Source organism: Neofelis nebulosa, chromosome 3, assembly GCF_028018385.1.
Source record: "Neofelis nebulosa isolate mNeoNeb1 chromosome 3, mNeoNeb1.pri, whole genome shotgun sequence".
Lineage (NCBI taxonomy): Eukaryota > Metazoa > Chordata > Mammalia > Carnivora > Felidae > Neofelis > Neofelis nebulosa.
Window position 1 is genome coordinate 77,878,534 of NC_080784.1, and position 16,749 is coordinate 77,895,282.

The 16,749-nt window shown below is 34.3% G+C and overlaps 1 protein-coding gene across 6 annotated transcripts in view; it reads left to right on the forward strand.

Annotated features, from left to right (window-relative positions):
* The window catches only part of LRBA (LPS responsive beige-like anchor protein), a 780,253-nt gene that overhangs the window by 102,867 nt on the left and 660,637 nt on the right, over positions 1–16,749 (forward strand). For all 6 annotated transcript variants that reach the window (XM_058721178.1, XM_058721180.1, XM_058721181.1 and 3 more), the window contains exons 8-11: positions 600–719; positions 2,738–2,884; positions 15,243–15,440; positions 15,631–15,764. In XM_058721178.1, the coding sequence (XP_058577161.1) occupies positions 600–719; positions 2,738–2,884; positions 15,243–15,440; positions 15,631–15,764 (599 nt within the window). The remainder of the gene's footprint in view (positions 1–599; positions 720–2,737; positions 2,885–15,242; positions 15,441–15,630; positions 15,765–16,749) is intronic.

Sequence of the window (16,749 nt, forward strand, 5' to 3'; positions counted from 1 at the left end):
TAATGACATAACATGTGGTAGATCACAACTCTGTTTATCCTGTTTCAGAAAATGAAGTATAAGTCACTGGACAATTGTTAACTTCCCTGATTTGGATAATAAAAAGAATGATATTTTGTTATTCATAGAGTATTGGGATAATATCAATGAGACAATATCAATGGAAGTTACTTTAGTAGTAGTAGTAATATGTGTTTTCTTTTGTACCTTAAAATTTAGAGATTAATAAATGGTTCATCTGCAAAACGTATGTACATATAGATAAATAGGTAAAACAGATGTGGCAAAATGTTGACAATTGTGGTATCTAGATGGTGGAAAAGAGGGTATTTGTACTAAACTTTTAACTTTTTTGGGATATATTTGAAAACTTTCATAGTAAAGAGTTGGAAAGGTAATTTCACAGTAAGTTCTTATGTATTGAGAGTTCCCTTGATTAAATATTCCAAAGGTTGAATATTGATACTATTTTATTGATATTTATTTTATTTTGATATTTAATTGTAACTTATAGTTTAAGTTTTACTTGTTATTTTGAGTGTGGTTGAGTTATTTCAAGAATCATAATCCTTTTTTTCCCAAACTTTTTACTTATTCAGTGGTATATGGTAACTATAGTGCACATTTATAACCGATGGAAGAACAGTGAGCTTCGATGTTATGTGAATGGTGAGCTAGCTTCCTATGGAGAGATAACATGGTTTGTCAACACCAGTGATGTAAGTGGTTTGAAAAAATTGTTTTAAAATATGAAAAATATATTTTACATTGAGTATAAATTTTAGAATACCACAATGGCAGAGTTAAGTTTGGCTAGAATGTTGAGTCCTTGTTAAAAAATTATTCTGGATAGGGTAAAGAAGAGCATTTATAGGTAACAATGGGTATAGTTAGGAGCTCTACAGCAGAATTCTGATCATTTTTATGAATGAGTAGGATGATACATGCTTATAAATTTTGCAAATAATTCATAGCTGTTATAGATAACTATTATGTAATAATTTTTTCAGGATTGAGGAAAAGATATGTACAATTCAAATTAAATTTAAAATTTTCAGTAGGAATTAAATTAAAATGTTCTTTTTTCCCCACCAATTACGTTTTCAAATAGAAAACTTGAAAAATATAAATAGGAAAATGATTACAAACCATTACACCATTCACCATTAAATTCTTCTTTTATATCCTATGCTACGCATATTTATGTATTATGTAATGATAATCTTAAGAGCTTGGGTTTTTGTAACAGATAGTCTTAGGTTTGAATCCCAACTCTGTCACTTACTGACTGTATGACCTTAATCTATTAGGCCTAAGTTTTCTCCACCTGAAAATGGGTGTAAAATAGTATGTATCTCAGAAGGTTAATGTGATAACTACATGAGATACTGTTTACAAATTAATTAGTAGAGTGCCTTGTACAGAGTAAGTGCTCAGTAAATGTTAGCTCTCCTTTTTTTTTTTTGAAAACACAAAAAGGGCATCAGATATATATGTTGTTTTTTGGCCTGTTTTTTCCTTATGTTAACTTTTATTGAGTGCTTCTTGTACTCCAAGCATTGTAATAAATACCTTTATTTTCTAAAAGCACCAACCTTGCAAGATAAGTACTATTATAATCTCCCATTTTACAGGTAAGGAGACTGAAGCACAGAGAGATTAAGTAATTTGCCAAGATCACCAGCATGTGAAGCAGTGATTTGACTTAGGTGGATTGTCTTGAGAAGCCAAATGTTAACAACTTTTCTGTATTCCCTAATATCAATACGTATTTATTTTTCAACATTCTTTCTAATGATTTTTTTGTTGCATAACCATTTAAAGGGATGTGAAGAACTTTAGTCTTTTTTTGTGGACATGTGGATTTTTAAAATGTGGTTTGTAACCTAGATGTTAAGAGAATTTTTTTTGTTTTTAACGTTAGAAGAGATACATGCATCTGCTTTTCTGGATTTACATATTTGAGAGATTGTATTCCATGATCTTACCCATTGTCTATACCTTGATATCTGCAAAAGTCTGTCTTTACAATTTTAACTTCTCACCAAACTTACAGAACCCTGCTTCTCCATTCATGTTGGCTCCATACATATTAACTCGCCGAAAGGCAGATTATGTCCTAAACGTAACTCATGATTTTTCTTCTTTTTCAACGTTTTTTTTTTTTTTTTTTTTTAATTTATTTTTGGGACAGAGAGAGACAGAGCATGAACGGGGGAGGGGCAGAGAGAGAGGGAGACACAGAATCGGAAACAGGCTCCAGGCTCCGAGCTATCAGCCCAGAGCCTGACGCGGGGCTCGAACTCACGGACCGCGAGATCGTGACCTGGCTGAAGTCGGACGCCTAACCGACTGCGCCACCCAGGCGCCCCTGATTTTTCTTCTTATAACAAAGACTGTTCTTCCATTTGCTTTTTTGGTTACTCAAGTATGAACCTTCAGAATCCATCATGATTTCTTTGACTCTTCTTTCTTACATACACTTTGTCGTCAGATTTTATTTATTGTACTCTGGAAAACTTTGGCTTTCTCCTTTTTTATGATGTCTTTCTTGATCTCTACACTTGATAATAATGAATTAAGTGAAATGCTAAATGAATTATTTTAATTTAGCCAGATTAGAACAGATGAAACATTTATACCAAAATTTATCCTGAAACATTTAATCAATATAGGTTATTATTTCTTGAGGAGATATTGTTGTTTTTTCTTTAATACAATCTGTTTTCTTTCACAGACCTTTGACAAATGTTTCCTGGGCTCGTCAGAAACAGCAGATGCAAATAGAGTATTCTGTGGTCAGATGACTGCAGTTTACCTTTTTAGTGAAGCTCTTAATGCTGCTCAGATTTTTGCTATTTATCAGTTGGGACTGGGATATAAGGTACTTTACTTGCTGTTCATTGCTTAACCAGTGTTAGTTGAACTTGATTTAAAGGTAGGTGATGCATGGGACAAAATTGAAAGTCAGAGTAATCAGGGACACTACAGGGAAGTCACAGGAATCTGAAGGATACTTTAAATTTTTGAGGGAAACACAGTATACTTGTCATGTGGGCCTCTGTGCATACTACTAGCTCAAGTTTCAACTTGCATTCATGCTGCATTTGATGATGTCAGTTTTTGCATAACTAAATTTTCAACAGTTACTGTGATTAAAAACAAGTACTATGTGGAAATTAATGTGGAAAAGGAAATGAGGATGATGGTGTGAAATCTGATTCCAAATTTGAGAGAGTTCATGCAGTTCTCAATATGCATAAAAATTAATAACTAATTTTGCTAATATAATGAAAGAGACATTTTTTCTTTTGACTTGTTCCTTAATTCTTTCAAATGGCTGTTAAATTATTAAAATATAAAGTTGTTTGAACCAAATTATTTAGTAGTATTTATTTTGATCTAAAGCACCATAAACAGTTACTGCAATGCTAAGACTGTCATGAACTAAGAAAATTTGTGGGGTGCCTGGGTGGCTCAGTTGGTTAAACAACTTCTCTGATTTCAGCTTAGGACATTGATCTCATAGTTCCTGAGTTCGAGCCCTGTGTTGGGCTCTGTGCTGGCAGCAAGGAGCCTGCTTGACATTCTTTCTCTCTCTCCTGTCTCTCTGTCCCTCCCCTGCTCCAAATAAATCAACATTAAAAAAAAAAAAATGGGAATCTCTGGGTTAAGCCATTGTTACTCTAGTTTGGTTTCAGGGAGCATGTTAGTCTGCTCTGTTTTTCTGAAAACAAAACCAGTTTTCCTGAGTTGATTTACATACCATTACATTCAGTATATTTTTATTTTAATTAGTTTTGACAAAAGTGTAACTACCACAACATTAAAGAAATGGAATAATTCTGTTCCTGCAGATGTTCAGTTGTGCTCCTTCCCAGTCAGTTACTTCCACTTCTCTAACTCCACTTAATTCTTCTTGAGAGAAACTGTTAATCTGCTTTCTGTCACTAGAGTAGATTTGTTTTTCTTAAGGTTTTATGTAAGTGGAATCATGCAGCATGTGCTCCTTAGAGTTTGGTTTCTTGTGAGAGTCATCCCATGTTGTTATGTTGTAGTAGTTTCTTTCTTTTTATCGCTAAGTAGCATTCCATTGTATTAATATATCACAGTTTTTTTAAAAAGGATTTTATTTCTTTTTTTAACTAACCACTACACCCATCATGGGGCTCCAACTTATAACCCCAAGATCAAGAGTCGCATGCTTTATTGACTGAGCCAGCCAGATGCCCCCATATCTACAATTTTTTAACGCATTCTTCTATTGATGGACATTAGGGTTATTTCCAGTTTTGGGCTGTTATGAACAAGCTGCTCTGAATATTGGTGTATAAATCTTTGTGCTGCCACATAATTTTATTTCATAAATATTTAAGAGTGGAATTACTAACTGATATGGTAACCGAAGTTGCCAAACTCTCTTCCAAGGTTGTTGTATAATTTTACATTTCTATAAGCAGTATATGAGCTTTCTACTTGCTCCACATCCTTAGCATCTTGTATTGCTGGTCTTTTTAATATTAGGCATCTCAGTGAGTATGTAGCCGTATTTCAGTTTGGTTTTAATTTGCTTATTATAATGAGTAGAGATCCCAAGCATCTTTTTTTTTTTGCTTATCGATCATTTTTGTATGTTCCTTTGTGAAGTGTGTTAACATCTTTTGTGTATTTTTTGTTTGGTTGTTTGTTTTCTTATTGTTAAGTTTTGAGATTTCTTTATATATTCTGGATACAAGAATTTTATCAGATGTATGAGTTACAAATATTTCTCCCCTGGTTTGTGTCTTGTCTTATTTTCTTTCTTTATTTTAAAACTTTTCTTTCTTTCTTTCATTCTTTCCTTCCTTCCTTTTTTTTTTTTTTTTTTTTAGGAGAGAGAATGAGTATGAGTGGGGGAGAGGGGCAGAGGGAGAGAGAGAGAATCCTAAACAGGCTCCATGCTCAGTGTGGAGCCCAGTGTGGGGCTTGATCCCAGAAGCCTGGAATCATGACCTGAACTGACATCAAGAGTTGTACTCTCCACTGACTGAGCCAGCCAGGTGCTCCACCTTTTTGTTTTCATAATGTATCTTTTGAAGAACAGATTGGTTGGAAAGATTTTCTCATGTGTTTTTCTCTTACAGTTTCAGCATTTTTGTTTAGGCCTGTGATCCATTTTTAGTTATTTTTTGTGTCAAGGGTCAAGGTTCTTCCCTCCCCCCCCACCCAATATGGACACCCTGGTGTCCCAGTACTGGTGTTTTATAAATTGCATTCTTCCTCCATTGCCTTACCTTGGCATCTTTATATTTCAATGACTTATATGTCTTTCTTATGCCAATACTGTATTATCTTGATTAATGTTAGTTTCACAGCGAGCGTTGAAAACAGGAAGTCTGAAACCTCACTTTATTTTTCTTTTTCAAATTGTTTTGGCTTTCTAAACCCTTTGCATTTCCAGATATATCTTTTAGAACTCGCTTATCAATTTCTAGAGAAATGTCTACTGGGATTTTATTTGGTATTATATTGAATATTAGATCAATTAGAGAAGAATTGGCCATCCTACTGATACTGATTTTTCCAGCCTGTGAATATGATGTATCTCTCTATTTATTTAGGTTTTCTTTAATTTCTTCCAGCACTGTTTTTTGGTTTTCTTTGTATAGGTGATATATACATTTTGTTAAATGTATTCTTAAGTGTTTAATGTTTTTCAAGTAATAATTTGTATTTCAAGTCTCAGTTTCTAATTATTTGTTTCTAGTCTATAGTTGAATTTTGTTTATTGACCTTGCTAAATTTGCTATTACTTTTACTAGAGTATTCTAGGATTTCCTATACATATGTTATTATAGACTGTAAATTTTATTTCTTCATTTCCAGTCTTTATGCCTCTTCCCTTTTTTGTTTTGTACTAAGACCACCAGTATAAATAATTAAATAGAACTGGTGAGAATAGACATTTTTGCGTTGTTTCTGATTTTAGGGGGAAAGCAATCATACATATTTTATAGATGCCTTTTATGGAGTTGAGAAATTTCCATTTCTGGTTTCCTGAGAATTATTATCAGAGACATATTGAATTTTATAAAATGAGTTTTGCTTTTTGATCAACTCTGATAATCTTTCCTTTTAATTGAAGTGTTTACATAGTTTACAGTCAGTATGAGTATAGATACTATGTGTCTTAAATCTAAGTGTTTATATCTGGACTTTAAATTCTGTTTCATCCAACTGTATCTCTAGGCCAGTAGAACACAGTCTTGAATACTGCAGTTTTGTAATACAGTTTTTTAAGTTGATTTATTTATTTTGAGAGAGAGAGAGAGAGAGAGAGAGAGAAAGGGGCAGTGAGAGAGGGAGAGAGAAAGAGAGAATCCCAAGCAGGCATTGCACTGTCAGCGTAGAGCCCGATGCGAGGCTCAAACTCATAAAGTGAAATCATGACCTGAGCTGAAATCAAGAGTCAAACACTTAACCGACTGAGCCACTCAGGCACCTCTGTAATTCATTTTTTAAGTCAGGAAGCATGAGTCCTCCAACTTTGTTCTTTTGCAAGATTGTTTTGGCTATTTTTAGTATCTGTAAAAAAATTTTTTTTAATGTCTATTTATTTTTGAGAGAGAGACAGAGACAGAGTGCGATCAGGGGAGTGGCAGAGAGAGAGGGAGACACATATATCAGTCATAGAAAGGCAAATAATGCATGATTCCACTCATAGGAGATATCTAAAATATCAAACTCATAGAAACAAAGAATTGAAGGGTGGTTGCCATGGGCTGGGGGAGAGAGAAGAGGAGAATTGACAATCAGTGGGTATAAAATTCCAGTTATACAAGGTGAACAAGTTCGAGTGATCTGCTGTACAACATTGTGCCTATAAAAATACTGTATTGTACACTTAATATCTGTTAAGAGGATAGATCTTCTGTTAAGTGGTTTTACTGCAATTAAATTAAAAAAGAAAAAACAAGAAAAGTGTTGAAAGCAGACATCCCTGTATTTTTACTGATCTTAGGAGAAAAAGCATTCCATTTTTTTTTTGCCATCAGTATGGTGTTTGCTGTTAGCTGTTTGTAGATGTTCTTTGTTTATTTGAGGAAGTTCACTTTTATTCCTAGTCTGGTTGAGTGTTTTCATCATGAAACGTTGCTGGATTTTGTGATATGTTCTTTGTGCTTCTTTTGGGATGATCACGTTTGTTTTTATTAATATAGTATATTAAATTGTTCAGATATTGTTAAATCAACCTTTTGTTTCCAGGATAATCACACTTGGTCATAGTTTATATTCTTATCCATGAAGTATACTGAGGTCCAGAAAGGCATCTTAATGGTAAATGTGTAGAAATAACTGCTGGTATTAGTGCTAGGTCAGAAATCTTATCGGTAGTCATCTCTAACAAAAAAAGTCATCTTTTCCTCATATGTATGGTCAGATAGTGATAAAACTGTACTGAAAATCATGTTATGTGAGAAATTGATGATCCTAGAATTACTTCTTGCTTTATTTTTTACTGTTGAAATCTGTTGTGTTGTATAATCCATGTTTTAGAGAACCCCTTATAACTTAAGGTAGCAGGGATATGGAAAACCAGCAATCTCAGGATTGCTTCTGGCAATTGCAATTGATTCAGTGCTTTAAAGATTAAAATAATAAATATTTCAAAAGAAATGAAGGGTTAAATACTTCTTTCATATTGTCTTAGTGTTTGATGAAGTACCATGTTGCTTTAAGTACTTTGAAAGGGTATTTTTTTATTTTAATTAATCATATCAAATAGTATTTACACATGAATATTGTTTCTATAAATTTAGCAGCAATTCCTGAAATATGTGAAAGTCTTAGTTTTAGTTTTAGATTTAGTTTTGTTTAGATTGGTTAGTGGTAGTGATTTATTCCTCAATTCCAAACAAAATAGAAAAAATGTTTAGCTATTTGTTTTCAAAATTTTTACCTGCTAATGTTGACATACTGTACTTTGAATAGTAGCACAGGCTAAATTATTTGTTTAATTGAACTAGTTTCTGATCTTTACTCTGCCACGGATTAACTTTGTGGACTCAAAGAAATCACTTATTTCTTTAGACTTTCTTAGTTTCTGCCTTTGGAAAATGAATTATATAATCTCCCATATTATATGTCTATATATTGTAAGTTCTTAAATAGGTTAGCTTTTGTAGGTTGCCCAAATGACATTTCCCCTCAAAAGTATTTATTATTTAAAAGCATTTATTTCACTTATGCTAAAATTCCCTTTGTAATCAGCTTTCATTAAATTAAAAAATATTAAATCAATGCTTACAGATTTATTAACTGCTTATCAAGGGGGCAGAAATTTTAGAAAAATTATATATTAAAGCTTTTTAAATGTTTTGTGTAAAAGTCAGAAAGATAAAGGCAGTCTTAGCATGTTTTACATTTTATTTTTATAGCAGTATTGAAGCAGAATTCACAAGTTGAATCCAGCAAGTCTTTGTTGGAAAAGATGTTCCATTTAGCTTTAAGTGGTTATAGTTAAACTAAAGAAAAAAATCCTTGTCTGTGATTACTTAGAAATATGGTTTAAGGGGCGCCTGGGTGCCTCAGTCTACTTCAGCTCAAGTCATCTCATGATTTGTGGGTTTGAGCCCCATATCGGGCTCTCTGCTCTCAGCACAGAGCCTGCTGTGGATCCTCTGTTCCTGTCTCTCTCTGCCTCTTCCCCTGCTCATGCTGTCTTTCTAAAAAAATAAACCTAAAAAAAAAAAAACAAGTATGATTTAAAAGATAAAATATGAGCTTTCTGGTAAAGGTAAATATATACGCAAATATAGAATCTTGTAATCTTGTAATATTAGTGCATAAATCACTTTTTTTAAGTTTATTTATTTATTTTGAGACAGAGAGAGAGATCAGGAGAGACAGAGAAAGAAGGAGTGGGAGAGAGATCCCAAGCAGGCTTTGCACTGTCAGCGTGGAGCCCGATGTGGGACTTGAACTTAATGTGAGATCATGACCGGAGCTGAAACCAGGAGTCAGATGCTTAACTAAGCCACCCATGCGCCCCTGCGTAAATTACTTTTAATTCTGATACAGACTTTAAGAGAAAAAGCATAAAAATCTAAATCTATACATAATATGAAAAGATGTAATTTTTGATATCACTAACATAAAATCGGGTGATGGAGATGTAAATGTGTAAAGGTTTTGTATGTAATTGAACTTAAGCCGTTATTGGCTTAAAGTAGAATATTATAGGGATGCCTGGGTGGCTCAATTGGTTAAGCGTCCAATTTCGGCTTAGGTCATGATCTCACGGGTTTGTGAGTTTGAGCCCCGCATCGGGCTCTGTGCTGACATCTCAGAGCCTGGAGCCTGCTTGGGATTCTGTCTCTTCCTCTCTCTGCTCCTCCCATGCTCATGCTCTGTCTCTCTCTGTCTCTCAATAATTAATAAATGTCTAAAAAAAGTAAAAAAAAATAGAGTTTTATAACTTTTAAGATGTTTTATGTAATTCCAATGGATATGGCAAAGAAAATACCTATAGAACTTAACACAAAAGGAGCAAGGGATATAAATACCAACAATCATTGGCATATAAAAGAAGTCAATTAGCAAATTATAGTGAACAAAAATGGCTATAGTGAGTCGCTAACTACTTCAAATGTAAATGCATTAAACTTCTCACTTAAAAGAAATAGGCTAAATGGATTTTTTTCTCCTAAATTTTAATTTAAATTCTAGTTAGTTATCATAGAGTGTAATATTGGTTTCAGGAGTAGAATTTAGTGATTTGTCACTTAAAAATAACAGCCAGTGCACATCATAAGTGCCCTCCTTAATACCCATCACCCATTGGCTAATGGATTTAAAAAAACAAAACCCAACTGTCTTTGGTCTATAAGAGAGACACCATAGGTCTAATATGGAATATGAAGGGATGGAAGAAGATAGCCCATGCAAATGGTAAGCAAAAGAGAGCAGGGTTGGCCATGTGTATATCAGAAAAAATAGACTTCATTTATTCATTTTAGAGAGAGAGAGAGAGAGAGAGAGAGAGAGAGAGAAAGCAGGGGAGAGGGCCACAGGGAGAGAAAATCTTCAGTAGGTTCCACACTCATTGTGGAGCCTGACACGGGGCTCAATCCCTTGACTCTGGGATCATGACCTGAGCTGAAATCAAGAGTCAGACACTGAACTGACTGGGCCACCCAGACGCTCCTCCAAATTAGACTTTAATTCAAAATCTGTTACGAAGGAAATTATATAATGATAAAAGTGTCAATTCACGAGGAAGATACAATAATTAAAAATATATACACCTAACTTTATGGCTGCAAAATATATGAAACAGACCTTGACAGAATTGAAGGGAGAAGTATGTATTAACACAATAATGGTAAGACATTTCAAAACCCTTTTATTAACGGATAGACCAACCAGAGAGATTACTAAAGAAACAGAGACCATGAACAACAATGTAGACCAGTTGGACCCTAACAAACACATACAGAACACCCCACCAAACACAATAGAATACACATCCTTCTCAAGCTCCTATGGGACATTCTTCAGGATAGACAACATATTAGGCCACAAAATTAACAAATTTAATAATACTGAAATCATAATACCAAATACTTTTTTTTTACCCCAATAAAATTAAGTCAATAGTAGAAGGAATCTGGAAAATACACAAATTTGTGGAAATCAAACAACACACTCTCATACAACTAGTGTGTCAAAGAAATCCCCAGGAAATTTCTGGAGCCAAGTGAAAACAACATATCAAACTTTATGGGATTTAGGGAAAGCAATACCAAGAGGAATGTTTATAGCCCTTTAAAAAGAATAAAGGAAGATCTCAGATCAATAACTAATTTTTCCCTTCAAGGAACTAGAAAAAGAAGAGCAAAGTAATCCCAAAGTTATCAGAGGAAAGGACGTGATAAAAATTCAAAGTAGAAATAAATGATATAGAGACTAGAACAATAATAGAAAAAAAATTAGCAAAACTAAGAGTTTTTTTTAAAGATCTACAAACCTGACAAGTTCTTAGCTAGACTAAGATAAAAGAGAAGACCTAATAACTAAAAGAAATGAAAGAAGAAAAAAAAAATGAAAGAAGAATTATTACTAATGCCATGAATCTAAAAAGAATTAGGAGACTACTATGAACATTTTTATATCAGCAAATTGAATAATATAGAAGAAATGGATATTCTTGGAAACACACTGCCTATCAAGAGAAAATCTGAAGAGACTGTAGGTACTAAGGAAATTGAATCCATAATCCAAAACCTCTGAATAAGGAAAAGCTGTGTACTGCATAGGATTTCACTGGAGTATTCAAACATTAAAGAAGAATTAACAGCAATCTTCCTCAACTCTTTCAAAAAATGAAGAGGAGGGAATACTTCCAAATTCATAACTTTTTAAAGTTTATTTATTTTGAAAGACAGAATGAGTAGGGGAGAGGCAGAGAGGGAGACAGAGAATCTCAAGCAGGCCTCGCACTGTCAGTGCAGACCTTGACGCGGGGCTCGACCCTACAAAACTGTGAGGTCATGATCTGAGCTGAAACTAAGAGTCAGATGCTCAGCTGACTAAGCCACCAGACACCCTCCAAACTCATTTTAATTTAGGAGGTCAGCATTACTTTGATACCATAGCCAAAGGCACTACAAGATAACTATAGACCAGTATCCCTGGTTAATTTTGATGCAAAAATCCTCAACAAAATACTAACAAGGCAAATTCAAGAGCACACCAAAAGGATCATAGTCTGTCACCAGCAGAGACTTAGTCCTGGAATGGAGGACATATGAAAGTCAATCATTGCAATATACATGTTAACAGAGTAAAGGACACAAACCACACAGTCATCTCAATTGATGCAAAAAAACTATTGGACAAAATTTATTCTTTAATTATAAACACACTCAACAAATTACTAGTGAAGGAAACTACTTCAAAATAATAAGGCTACATATGAAAAGCCCACAGCTGACATATGCATTAGTGAAAGACTGAAAGCTTTTCCTCTAAGAACAGGAACAAGGCAAGGATTCCCATTCTCACCATTTCTGTAGGCCACAGTCCTCGGAGTCTTAGAGCAGTTAGTCAAGAGGAGGAAATAAAAGGCATCCCAGTTGGAAGGGATGAAGTAAAATTATCTTTTCACAGATGACTTGATCTTATATGTAGAAAATTCTAAATGAAAACCTGTTACAACTGATAAATTCAACAAGCTTGCAGGATACAAGCCAAGAACAAAAATCAGCTGTTTCTCTCTATAACAACAGTGAACAACCTGAGAAGGAAAATAAAACAACAATCTAATTTACAAAAGCATAAAAAAGGAGTACTTAGGAACAACTTACCTAAGGATGGCTTAAGACTTGTACACTGAAAAGTCTATAACATTGTTGAAAGAAATCAAAGAAGCCACAAAATGGAATGATACCCTCGGTTCATGGATTGAAAGACTTGCAATTGTTAAAGAATGCATACTGCTGAACATGATGTACAAATTCAGTACAGTTCCTATCAAAATCCAAATAGTATTTTTTGCAGAAATGGAAAAAAAATCCCTAAAATTTATATGAAATTTCAAGGGTCTCCAGATAGCCACAACCTTGAAAAAGAAGAACATGATTAGAAGTCTCACACTTCTCGATTTCAAGACATATTACAAAGGGATAGTAATCAAAACATTATGGTGCTTGCATAAAGGTAGACCTATGGACTAATAGAACAGAATTGAGAGTCCAGAAATAAATCTTTGCACATATACTCAAATGATCTTCTACAAAGATGCAAACACCACACACAATGGAGAAACGATAGTCTTAAAAATTTTTTTTTCTTTAATGTTTATTTATTTTAGAGACAGTGAGAGACAGAGTGCAAGTGGGGGAGGGGCAGACAGAGGGTGACACAGAATCTGAGGCAGGCTCCAGGCTCTGAGCTGTCAGCATAGAGTCCGACGTGGGGGCTTGAACTCAGGAACCATGAGATCATGACCTGAGCCAGAGCCGACGCTTTACCGACTGAGCCACTCAGGTGCCCCTGGCTAGTCTTTTTAAAACCTGGATTTGTGAAAAGTAGATATCTACACAGTAAATACTGAATTTTGATCCTTACTTTACAACATATATCAGAATTAACTCAAAATGAATTAAAGACCTAAACCTAAGACACATAAGTTTCTTACCTGAAAGCAGAGGAAAATCATCATGACATTGAGTTTGACAGTGATGTTTTGGATATGACACCAAAACAGGCAACAAAGATAAAAATAGACAAATGGGTCTTCCATCTCAAAATCTTTGGCATGTCAAAGCTTTTATGTATCAAGGAATTGAGTGAAAAGGCGAACTGTGAAATGAGAAAACATGTTACAAAACCATATAGTTGATAAAGGGTTAATATCCAGAATCTATAATGAAGTCCTACAACTGAACAACAAAAATCTCCAAATAACCCACTAAAAAAGTGGGCAAAAGACTTGCATAAACATTTCTCCAAAGAAGATACTCAAATTGGAAACAAACATGAAAAGATGGTCAACATTACAAATCAGCAGAGAAATGCAGATCAGAACTACAGTAGATACCACCTCATACCACATTAGGATGGCTAGTATAAAAAAACTGAAAATAATAAGTATTGGCTAGGGTATGGAGAAATATGTACCCGTATGCACTGTTTAGTGCATATGTGGAATGCATATATGGGGATGTTTAGTGGAGATGTAGAATGCTGTAGGCTCTATGGAAAGCAGTATGGTGGTTCTTCAAGAATTAAGATTAGAATTACCCTATGATTGAGCAGAAGAATTAAAAGCAGGATCTGAAAGAGATATTTTCATATTCAAGTTTATTGTAGCATCATTCACAATAGTCAAGTGGTTGAAGCAACCTAATTGTCCATGGACACATGAATAGATAAAATGTATATATGTACAGTGGAATACTATTTAGTTTTAAAAAGAAGGAAATTCTGACACATGCTACCATGTAGTCAAGCTTGGGACATGATACGAAGTGAAATAAGCAAATAAAAAGTATGCTAGGATTCCGCTTACATGAGTTACAAAAAATAGTCACACTTACAGAATCAGAAAGTAGAATATGGTGGTTGCCAGGGAATGGGGAGTGGTAGAAATGAGATGTTAAATATATACTGAACTTCAGTTTTGCATGATGTAAAAGTTCTAGAGATTTGTTATATAACAATATGCATATAGTTAATACTACTTACTGTACTGTACACTTAAAAATGTTGGGGCGCCTGGGTGGCTCAGTCGGTTAAACGTCCGACTTTGGCTCAGGTCACGATCTCGCGATTCGTGAGTTCGAGCCCCGCGTCGGGCTCTGGGCTGATGGCTCAGAGCCTGGAGCCTGCTTCCGATTCTGTGTCTCCCTCTCTCTCTCTGCCCCTCCCCCGTTCATGCTCTGTCTCTCTCTGTCTCAAAAATAAATTAAAAAAAACGTTAAAAAAAATTAAAAAAAAATGTTTAAGATGGTACATTTATGTACTGTGTTAATAACCACAATTAAAGAAATCCAAAAAGGGGGCACCTGGGTGGCTCAGTTGGTTGAGTGACTCTTGTTTTGGGCACAGGTCATGATCTTACGGTTGTGGGATTGAGCCCAGTGTCAGGCTCTGCACGGAGCACAGAAACTGCTTGGGATTCGCCTTCTCTCTCTCCCTTTGTCCCTCTCTCCCACTCATGCTCTTCCTCTCTCTCTCTTAAAAAAAAAAAAAATCCAAAAAGACAAAGTACAGTGAAAAAAATGATGAAATATGTGCCATAGGACACTACGTTTTATACTTTTTAAATGTAAGTTAAAAAAATTTTTTTTTTGACGTTTATTTATTTTTGAGAAGAAAAAGAGCATGAGCGGGGGAGGAGAGAGAAAGAGGGAGACACAGAATCTGAAACAGGCTCCTGGCTCTGAGCTGTCAGCACAGAGCCCGACACGGGGCTCGAACTCACGGACTGTGAGATCATGACCTGAGCCGAAGTCGGACGCTTACCGACTGAGCCACCCCGCCGCCCCAAATGTAAGGTTTTAATACCGACTTGATTTTCATTGTATCTTTAAAATGAATACAGTCCACTAAAGAAGTAATGAAACAGGGCTCTTCTTACTTGATATTGTTAGGAAAATGATTAAAGATATATTCCTTAAATTTTTGTATCTGGTGATTTGTATCTAGATTTTCTTTTTGTGGTATACTGTTTTAACTGTTTTACTCTTTATTTTTAGGGTACATTTAAATTCAAAGCGGAAAGTGATCTGTTTCTTGCTGAGCATCACAAACTTCTTTTGTATGATGGCAAACTTTCTAGTGCCATTGCATTCACGTACAATCCACGTGCTACAGATGCCCAGCTCTGCCTTGAATCATCCCCTAAGGACAACCCTTCAATTTTTGTTCATTCACCGCATGCACTCATGCTCCAGGTACTAGCTATGACATTTTTCATTTTTTATATATAATCTTTTAAGAATATTTTTCATGGTAAATTTTAGTGAGGTATATTAGGTAGCTTCTATTAATAAATGTGATATAAGGTATTGTTCTTGTTAGGCTTTTTTTATTGTTTGGGAAAGGAAATCATTGGAATCTTTACTGTGTTTTCTGTTTTACAAGGATGTGAAAGCAGTTTTAACACATTCCATTCAAAGTGCTATGCATTCAATTGGAGGAGTACAAGTGCTGTTTCCACTTTTTGCACAGTTGGATTATAGGCAATATTTATCTGATGAGGTTGACTTGACTATATGGTGAGTGCCATTATTTTGTTCTTGAAGTGGATATGAGGATGACTTTTATTACTGTTGAGCTGCGCAATATTTTTTCTGCCTTTTAAATTTGTTGGTAGGGTTAAAAGAATGTATGTAAAGAAATTTGTGAACTTTAAAGGTTACTACAAATTCCTGTCAGTAATAGTAGTATTAGGGGCATCTGAGTGGCTCATGATTGAGCATTCACCTCTTGGTTTTGGCTTAGGTCATGATATATCAGGGTGGTGGTATCGAGCCCCATGTCGGGCTCTGTGCTGATCATGGAGCCTGCTTAAGATTCTTTCCCTCTGCCCCTTTGTGCCACTTGCAGTCTCTCTTTCTTTCAAAAAAAAAAAAAAAGGTAGTAGTAATCTAAATTCTTTATCAGTAGGAAATATGGAAGCTGTAAAAAATATAATAAACTTCTCTTAGAATAAATTTAGAAATAATGATTTAGCAAAAATGAATACATTTTTGTCTATCATTCTAATTTAAAAAGTTATTTTAGATTATTACATGGCAGTGATTCATTATGGGGATTTAGCTTTTCATTTTAATTATTGCATATAACTAAATTAAAACTGAAATTTTTAATGATGTTATTTATTTACATTTGGTCTTTTTGAAAATACTAGATTGTATGTTGGACACATTTGTCTCTTACAGTATAGAGTCTAAAAAAGGCAAAGATATAAGAGGACATAATATAAAACATTGGAGGGGGTGTCTAAATGAATTTTTCATGGCTGTATATTCTAGTGAAACTAGTAATTATGTTTAATGTATTATTTGAGTAAATGAGTGTTTCATTATTCATTTTTAGAATTCCCTGATTTTGTGTAATTTGATACCAATTAATCAATGTATGTATTTCATGATGTAATAATTCTCTTGAGATGTTTAGGCAACAAAATGACTTTTTTTTTTAAATGAATGAGATATCAAATCAAGTAGTTATTGTCTACATTAAAATAATTAAAGTTAT